This window comes from Acyrthosiphon pisum, unplaced genomic scaffold (assembly GCF_005508785.2).
Source record: "Acyrthosiphon pisum isolate AL4f unplaced genomic scaffold, pea_aphid_22Mar2018_4r6ur Scaffold_20960;HRSCAF=22641, whole genome shotgun sequence".
In the NCBI taxonomy this organism is placed as follows: Eukaryota; Metazoa; Arthropoda; class Insecta; order Hemiptera; family Aphididae; genus Acyrthosiphon; species Acyrthosiphon pisum.
The window spans coordinates 224,152-234,167 of NW_021770374.1; the positions used below are offsets into that span (position 1 = coordinate 224,152).

Sequence of the window (10,016 nt, forward strand, 5' to 3'; positions counted from 1 at the left end):
AATTAAATTGTTGGACAACGTATATCGATTGTATAACGTCGATAGTCGATAACGATCACTAACTAACAAAATACATTAAACACTATAAAAAAAAAATTTCTTAATTTCAATTATTTACATACTTATCTGTATAAATTATTGGAACTAGAAAGGAACGAATAATTTTGTTATTTTTCCTTGAAAAAAAGGACTAGTTCATTTTCTCGTTCTTTTTTTATAAAAAGGAATACGTTCATCGTGCCGTTTCTTAAAAAGGAATTCGTTCCAGGAATCCGTTCCTTCTAAACACTGGTTCAAAGCCATTATTACGATTGTAACGAGCTTAAAACTGCGAAACTATTTATGGAAGTATAGAAATGAATTACGAAAATGAATTGTATTACTTGTAATTATTAACTCTTTAAAATATTATTATTTAATCAAAAAATGGCTAAGTCCAATAAATGTACAAATAAACTGTGGGTCAGCGAGATGTGACTATATATTTAGTTAGACTGTTCTTCTTGAGTCTTGTTGTTCGTCTGATGGACGCTTGTCCATCAGCTCTCCTCGATGGGTATCTGTCCCTGTCCCTTCTATTATTTCAGATGACCACACATGGTCATCTTGCGGTTTAGGCCTAGCGTGAGATCGTCGCCCAGATAGCAATTTCATATTTTCACAATATGTTAAACATATTTGCAGAGAAATATTTATATCGCCACAATGTTTTTCTTTGGTTTTATTTAAACTGTATAAATATGTTTTAAATGTTGTCATAATAACCCATGGCAGCTAAGATAATATGGTAATAATATTTCATCAAAATATTTCAACAGTATTCCTACTAATATTGTAGCAATGTAAATTTTAAATATCATGGTAGCATTTTAAAATATTGTTGTCCCAATATGTGTTTTAAATATTTCAACAGTATTCCTAAAAATATTGCGGTAGCATTTCAAAATATTGTTGTCCCTATATGTGTTTTAAATATTTCAACAGTATTCCTATAAATATTGTAGCAATGTAAATTTTAAATATCATAGTAGCATTTCCAAACATTGTTGTCCCAATATTTCTTTTAAATATTTCATAAATATAGTATAATAACAGTATTTTATACCTATGTACTATTATAATATTTATGTATTATGAAAATAGACTTAAAACACATTTGTACTTGGAATTAAATAATCAAAAATATACTGCAAATTTATGATTTTATCAATTTCAAATTTATTATAATTTAATACAAGTATCTTATATTGTAGTATGCAAATTATTATGGTGACTTTCCATAAGTAAGTAAAGTATAATGGCCAAAAGAATATAATTATTAGAATACAATTATAATATATTGTTAGCTAGTGTGTTGTTTTTTTTTTTGGAAATTCGGTTTGGTGCCTGCGCTAACCACTTGGCAACAATGGTGGAAATCTCATGGTCCGGCGTTGCAGTGAATTTTTTTTCTTTTCTTATAGCATCTAATAAAAATACAAATTAAAATTAAAAATCAAATTACAATTAATATAACCTTTACATTATTAAAATAACTACATAATACTCCCGCTCATACAAATTCATAACATATCATACTTTAAGTTGGGAATAATCAAATTCATCAGGTTTTATTTTTTAATATATTAATAGTATTGTTTTCACACACTATCAAATTAAAAGTATTTAATAGTGATGGCATATTGTAATGTGAGTTATGGACATTTGAAATATTAAATGTTTTGTTAATAATTTTAAAATGATCATTATTTAAAATTGTTTTAGGGTTACATTATTCATTTATTAAATATTACCAAATAGTAATAGACAACAGCTCAATCCAGAAAATTTGCGTTTTCCTTTAAAACCCAAAAATGAATAATTTTGGAGAAATGAATCATCAAACATCCTGGACATCATACGACGAACTGACTCAGAAATACTTTTTCCTACTAACCTTGCCAGTAGTCCTACCTATAATAATTCAAAAATAAAAATATTAAAATTATTTCCATAAAAATATTTCAATATATTTCTTTTGATCAAGCAGCTAAGATACAATGATTATAATTTTTATTTTAATATATATAAACACTTAAGAATAACTTACTTCATTATTTTTTACAAGAGCATCTGTCAACAATTTTTCATTATCGTCCAATTGGGTCATATTTGTTATTGGCCATTTTAACTCTTGGATATTTGAAATACATTGTTGTGCATTGTTATCAGAAATGTGTGAGGTGTTCATTTCAATGTTTTGGATAATTGTTTTTAATGAATCGATTGAATATGATAGGAGTTTCACGTCATATTTTATATTTATTAAGGACGATTTAACAAAATTAACAAACGCTAAAAAAGAAAAAATGTTATCATTTTTATTTAGATTTAATTTACTAATTAAATTTTAATTTTAATTACCAGCATCATTAATTGAATTTGAATGTTGGATTTGGACTGATGCATCAGGTTTTGGTGTACTTTGAAATAACATATTTTCCTCAAAACCTGTTGAACCCAATACGTAAAAATGAAATACTTTAACAGATAAATATAAAATAAATATATGTGTTATTAAGAGTGCAGACCACATTATTATTATTATATTGTGTACAATCTTTTCATAGGTACTTAAATTTAGATAGTATATTGTATTATATTTTGAATTTAAAGAAGCATATTGAATAAGTTAAATTTATTAGTCCATAGGGTTAAGCAAAAACTATTGACAATCAAAAAGATATTATAAAAAGTATAACATATGTACCAACATTATAATTAAGTACCTATATATAAATATAATTGTGCAATAATTTACCTGTAGCCAATGTTATGTTATTGTCAATGATATTGTCTGTCTCAGTAGAAAATAGTGATATTTTCGTGTTTGATGCCTGAGAACTAATTACTTGCGAATCAATGTTATCATCACAAATATTTGGTAACTGATCTTTACTGGTACTAGCTAAAGGAGAAACATATTGTTGTGATGGCCATAACAAATCTTTGCTGGCTATATCTTCGAGTTCAACTTCTATATACATTTTAAATTTAAATTATTTGTGTTTACTATTTAAGTCGGTTAGGTACCTTTATTAAATTATAAATTATTTTATCAAAACAAATACAATTAAAATAACTACATACAAATTTATATTATTATACTTTGTTAGTTAGTTTATCATATAATTTAATTACCAAAACTGTCGTCAAAAATTGGCGGTGGACTAAGGGACCTCTTTTTTTTAGAGGGCTGGGACTGTTTTTTTTCTTTTTCAGTAAAGACATCTTTGTACAATTTCTTTTTTCTGTCAACATTGTCATTTGTTGTGTTTTCTTCCGCTGATGACAAGTCTGAAAAAAACATACCTTTTGCAGCCTTTTCTTCTGCTTCTATAAGTGATTCTAAAAAATATATATATTTATAGTATTATAAAATATGAAACAATATTCAATAACAAATAGTTTATTAGTAGTATATATTATGCGTATTATATAGGAACTAACCTATTGGTGAAGAACTTAGTTGTCTAGCTGGAAAACGGTCAAATTCTGACCTAGTTGGTTCAGTCTGATTTTTAATCAAGTCACTTTTATGTTTGACAGCTTTTTTTGGCCAAGCACATAAACCATCTTTGTACCAATTTGTTGGTACAGCAGCGACAGTATTATCATTTTGGAATACAACAACTGTCCACATCGTATTATACTTACTGAAACAAAAGTAAAATAAATTAAAAATGTATTTATATATATTACATTTATGTAGGTACTAATATTAATTATATTATGTACCTTTAATCTATATATATATAAAACCTTTTTTAAAAATGTATAGCTCATTATGTACAAATAATATATTATACAAATATTGAAATATAGACAAATCTATAACATGCAGACTGACGATGTGTGAATAAGTGGCATTGCAATTTGTTGATCTATAGTAACCAGAATCATAACTTTGAAACGGATATCAGTTATTTTCCAGTATTGCAAATCAGTTGATTTATTCTGCACAATGTATATATTAAATTTTGAGGACTTCAGTGGGTTTTCATAAAATAGTTGTTTGCTTAAAAACTTATACCCAATAATAACTTGCTCATTTGTATTAATAAGATGTGCAATATTGACAACAGTTACTATATCTCCTCCAAATGTTAGTACAAATCTGTCCGCAGAAGTTTTTAATTTAATAGTAAAATTATTAATTTTCAAAGTAACCAATTGAGGACCACAAGTTATATTTTCTATTAAAGGACCTAGGTTATGATGGTAAACTTTTTTAGAATTGAGTTCCATTGAACTACTATCTGCAACAATATCATTTGAACATTTCTCATTATACCGCCGAATAATCTGCTGTAATGGTAGATCATGTTTTCTAATGGAAGTTTTCAGAATTTTCATGAAGTTTTCAAATGGAAAACAAGAACAGAAATCCAGTGGACCAAAGTTACGATAGTCATCAACAATATGCAACAAACCATGTACATTATGAGAAATGTAATGTGATCCATAAATATGTTGAAAACTCTTGACAAAGTAATTTAAAAGTTTATCAGCATAGTCAATTTTATCATTCTGATTTGGGCTAAGTAAAATGATCATTGCAATATTTAATGCCATAAAATTTGAATAACAATCTTTAGACAGAACTTTTTTTAACACCACAGGACCAGTATACAAAATAAACTGTCTAAATTCTGTAGCTTTCCATCTACTTATTTCCATCAGACTTCTAGGTTTCCTTACAAATTCAATTGGAATGCACGGTTTAAGTGATAACAACATTTCACTAACTTTTGTTACTTGCTTACTAGGCAGACGAACTGAAACAGGTCCTTTACTAAGCCAAAGATTTAAAAGTTTACGCATAACACCTAACATAACAAGATGCATATAGTCAAGCGGAAATGATTGTACTATATCAAAATTTGGCAATGCAATAAGATTAGATGTAACTCCTCCACGTAAATGATGTTCTACTTGTATCATATTAAGATAACCAATATGATCTCTCTTTTTACTACGGATTTCAGAATATGGAAAACAAGTTCTATTTTGTAAGAATTCTCCAGATTGAAAACATCTAGTACAAGATGAAAATCCAGTATGTCCTCGAACTTTCATGACGAACGATTTCGCGGGCGCGTCACAACAAAAAGCGTAAATTATAACTTTCTTTAAAACGCCTCCAACAATAATCCCATTTTTTAATAATGTTTTACATTCATCAATGAAATATTTGAGATAATCATTACTATCATAGGGCTTTTGATTACCATGATAAATTCCAATAGGAAAAACATTTTCATGGTGTGGATGAATGTATCCTAAAATAGGCCATAACTGACTCGAACTGCTTTTAGATAGTGGTAGCCCGTCAACACCAATCACTATTTTAATTATATTATCCAAATTTATTTTTTTTGAGTTATTGATAATTCCATTCTCTAACCCAAAATGGTAGTATATACCAGGATTTACTTCCTTTATATCAGTGGTAATTGTTGATTTAATATTCAATAACGTTCTACTATCCAATGGTAACAATTTTAATGGTAAAGAGTCTTCTTCTTTTAATATTTTTAGTAATTTGTTTAGTGTTGTATGAGGGACGTTACATTCTACAGACCAACTAGCAATTTTATTTTGTAAATCAATTTTTGGGGTACTATTATTAGTAGACAAATTTGATGAATCATTAATAATATTACTATTAGTAACAAATTTTTCATTAGTATTGGAAATATTATTCGTAACTAATTCTGGTGAAAATGAAAGGTTATTATATCCTTGATCATTAAATACCAGGGAATTATTTGACTGTGTTGCATTAAGGATTACTTCTATATTATTACTAGTTAGTAAACAAATTTCTTCTTGGATTTTTCTTCGCTTTGTTCTATAGCTTTTAATCATGATTATGAATTTTTATCTAATATATTCAAATGAACATTTCAGAACCTTAAAAAAAGAAATGTATATATAAATACAATAAGACTATTTAATTTATAATATGAGTACAAATTTAAAATTCAATAAATAAAAATGCGTTTTTATGTGAAGCCCCCCTAATACGGCGTTTTTGTTAATCCTGCAGTAGCGTGGTCTGATATGTGTTGGATTAACGAAATTCTACTGTATAATAATAATGTTTTACAAAAACAGTGTTGCATTTATAAAAACTATTAATTTATTCAATGATAGTACCTAAATGAAATGTTTTGCTTTTTCACTTAAGCTTATGCCATCAGATCTGAACAATATTCTAATATTGTTTATTATAAATAGTTAATAATATATTATGGTCGGATTTTCAGTCCACTGATATCAATATATATTGGACATAATACTCAATAACTAATGTAGTATCACACCTGTTATCAAATTTGGATAGATCTGAACTCTTAATTATTGTAGAAAAAGAAAAGGTATCTATTTATTATTATTCAGCGTTTATTAATTAATATAGAGTATATTATTATAGTATCATAATAGTTAAAACCTAAACATTTAGTAAACTTTTGTAATTATTAATTTTAATTGTTTTTGTTAATTTGAGCTAAACATTTTCAATTTAGATAAAACTAGATGAGACAAAACTATTGAGAAAGTTACAGCTACCAAAATATTTAATTGTCATGTAACGAGAAATGTAGACTAAAATGTGCTAATAAAATAACAAATGATGAACGTAGGTACCTACTATTATACATAATAATTATTGGAAATCGGCAGAGATTAATAAGCAAAGAGAGTTTATTATAAGTCACATATTGTGCACTATTAATCCAAAGTATAGATCTCCAGTAGGAACCAATAGGTAGGTCTGTAAAGTACAATTATATTATTTATTCAAATGTATAATATTGACTATTTATCCAAGTAATTCTAATTTTTATTCATTTGACTTAAATCATTATAGCTGAAATGTATTATATTAAAATCAGGGTCGTCATCAGGATTTCAGCAAAATATTTTTTTTTAACGCGAAGCCCAAATATAAGTAAAAATCACGTGGCTCAGAATCTGGGCTTTGCATCAGCCCTCCATCTCCCTCTCCTACCATAATGACGAATATGATTATAGTAAGTATAATAGTATTATTATCTAGGTATAGGTACTATATAAATGGTATATTATGTAAAATAGTTAGGTATAGGTACTTACATTTGTTCAAAACCACAAAACAATAGGTATAGGTAATAAACAGCGAGGTAGGTTTTATATAAAACTGTCGGAACTGCAATCAAAATATAATACAATAAACTAAATATTCAAATGTATACTCCAGTATAAATTATAATATAAATATACACAAGCTAAATTACTTACGATCAGTGACTTAGGAGTTATGACTATGAAGTCGCAGGCGGCAAGACGGACAGGGCAGCAACTGCAGGCAACTGCAGGTCTGCAGACACGAATGACAACGACACGACACGACACGCAAATACGCAATACCAAATACCAATATAAATAATAATAAATAACACGATAATACCTATGATAATGTTCAAAGATCACAGTTAGCAACGCGCGATTATATCGATTATAGTTAGTAGGTAGTATTATTAATAATGTACAATATTCATAGGGGTACTAAAGAATACGGAAAATATTATTATTCCGCTATAAATATCACATATACAAAGAATAATAATATTCGTCTCGCGCGTCATTGCGACAATGCCAGTAGAGTCTATTATTATTTATTATCATCCAGGATAGTTAGGATCAGCTATATTTTATAGTATATTAGGTATAAAAATATTTTAGTATGTGATCAATAATATTTAGTAATACCTTGTCTCAATATTTTTACTTAATGTTCCTTAAAATATTTTCTTGTCCATTAAATAAACACATTCTCACAATATTTACAAGAACATATGTGATCAATAATATATAGAAATACGTTGTCTCAATATTTTTACTTAATGTTCCTTAAAATATTTTCCTGTCCATTAGATAAACACATAGCCACAATCTCTACCAGATTATATGTTATAAATAATATATAGAAATAAGTTGTCTCAATATTTTTACTTAGCGTTCCTTAAAATATTTTTCTGTGCATTCAACAAACGCATTGTCACAATATTTACAAGAACATCTGTTATCAATAATTTTAGAAAAACGTTGTCTACTTATATTTTATTAATGTTTTCTACAATATTTTCTTCATTACGTGAAAAACATATTATTTCAATGTGTTTTAAATAGTTATTTTTAAATACATTTTTGTTTATCAATTAAACATATTGTCAAAATGTTTTTAAACAAAATATTTCTAAGAACACAAGAAAAACATATGTCTACAATATAAATATTTTCTAATTGCTATCTGGGCGCACGCTTGCACACGCCGGATGTCTAACATATATTTATTGTTGTTGCAAAATATGTGGTGTTATTTAATATAACAACACAAATCCTAGTTTATATTATTTTAGAATTATTTATATACGTAGTCATATATCTAGTGCCAAACGCCGCTCATGGTCACGCGCTATTACACTACGCGATACCATTGATATTATTATTATTATTACGCTCGCGTATTATATTTATATTTACGCGGCGCGTATACTATATGATTACGTACATTTATAATGTGATTGATAGCAAACTAGTGAGTAAATAGTTAAGATAGTCACAGATCGCTACACGATAAAAACACGTGTTTATCGATCAATAACTCGCTATGTAATGAAACGCCGCATTTATGATATTTTGACGTTGCGTTATCGGAGTATTTTTGGTCTCGTGCGAGCTTGTACGATAACGCATGGTGACGGAGACGTATGTGTATCGGTCAATTTAATTATAAATAGAACGCCTCGCTATTACGATGACGCAGCGGTGACGCACGTCAAAATAACGCATGTGTGTACCGAGCCTTAATGTGTTCCGATCCCGCAATACCATGCCACCCCTGTTGTCGACCATCGTCGATTCGACCTTGACCGGATCGTCCTTGATCTGAGTCGGTGTATCTGTGAATTCTAATTTGTCTACAATTATATTCACAAATTTATTACTTTCGTTTTCGAATATAATGTCTCTAGACAACGAAATTGTATTTGTTTTCAAATAATACACGCGATAACATTTCGTGTTATTCGAATAGCCAATAAATATACCTTTTTCACTCTTTGGATCCCACTTCTTACGTTTTTGTTTTGGTATGTGTGACAGTACCAAAAACTCGTAAATGTTTTATATCTGGCATAATCTTGTAATATAACTCGTATGGCGAGCAATTCTTAACCGAACTAGTACCTGTCCGATTTAGCGTGTAAACAGCCGTGTTTACAGCTTCTGCCCAAAGTGAGACATCCAGATTTTTCGCACAAATCATGGTCCTTGCTGATTCAACGATTGTACAATTCTCTCGTTCGACTTTTCCATTTTGTTCCGGCGTATATGGAACTGTCAATTGGTGTCGTATGCCGTATTTTTGCAAAATACCTATCATTTCTTTATTCACGAATTCTAACCCGTTATCCGTTCTTAATATTTTAACTTTAGAACCTGTTTCTGTTTCAACACTTTTTATAAATGTTGGTACCTAACAAATATTTTATTAATTTTGATTCGCTTACTGTTTATTTAAGCATTACAATTTTTAGAAAACTCAAAAAATGTAGATAATAAATTAATTAAACTAGGTTCCGACCTACAGCGTAAACCCACACAGCACAGTACATCCAGTGAATATACATTGGTTTTGTCAAATAACCATATAATGTCTTACCCAACAATTACTTCAGATGGGTATCCATTAGATATATTAAAAAACCATAAAATATTTTATCTATTAACATCCAATTACTGGTTTCTGCTGGATATTTTAAATTGCCATACAATATCTTATCCAAAAATGATTCTTCATGGATATCAAATATTAAATATATATATCATATATAATATACATATATATATATATCAAATATTATATATATATGTATATATATATCAACTAATATATGATACCAGCTATAGCTATTTGTTTTTAATAC

The 10,016-nt window shown here is 28.1% G+C and overlaps 1 protein-coding gene across 3 annotated transcripts; it reads right to left on the reverse strand.

The window, feature by feature from the left end:
- Window positions 1–1,231: 1,231 nt before the first annotated feature.
- LOC100575035 lies at window positions 1,232–9,882 on the reverse strand. Of its 3 annotated transcripts, XM_029492169.1 has the most exons (9): window positions 7,327–9,882; window positions 7,162–7,234; window positions 3,490–3,695; window positions 3,181–3,387; window positions 2,801–3,016; window positions 2,404–2,490; window positions 2,090–2,334; window positions 1,794–1,953; window positions 1,232–1,466 (listed from the first exon to the last, which is right to left on the reverse strand). In XM_029492169.1, exons 3-9 carry the CDS (start codon window positions 3,680–3,682, stop codon window positions 1,330–1,332), a joined length of 1,245 nt encoding a protein of 414 aa, XP_029348029.1. In that variant the 5' UTR covers window positions 3,683–3,695; window positions 7,162–7,234; window positions 7,327–9,882; the 3' UTR covers window positions 1,232–1,329. The 3 variants fall into 3 exon arrangements, with proteins under 3 accessions (XP_029348029.1, XP_029348030.1, XP_029348028.1); XM_029492170.1 differs by having other exon boundaries at window positions 2,801–2,947; window positions 7,162–9,882; XM_029492168.1 differs by having other exon boundaries at window positions 7,162–9,882.
- Window positions 9,883–10,016: the final 134 nt, after the last annotated feature.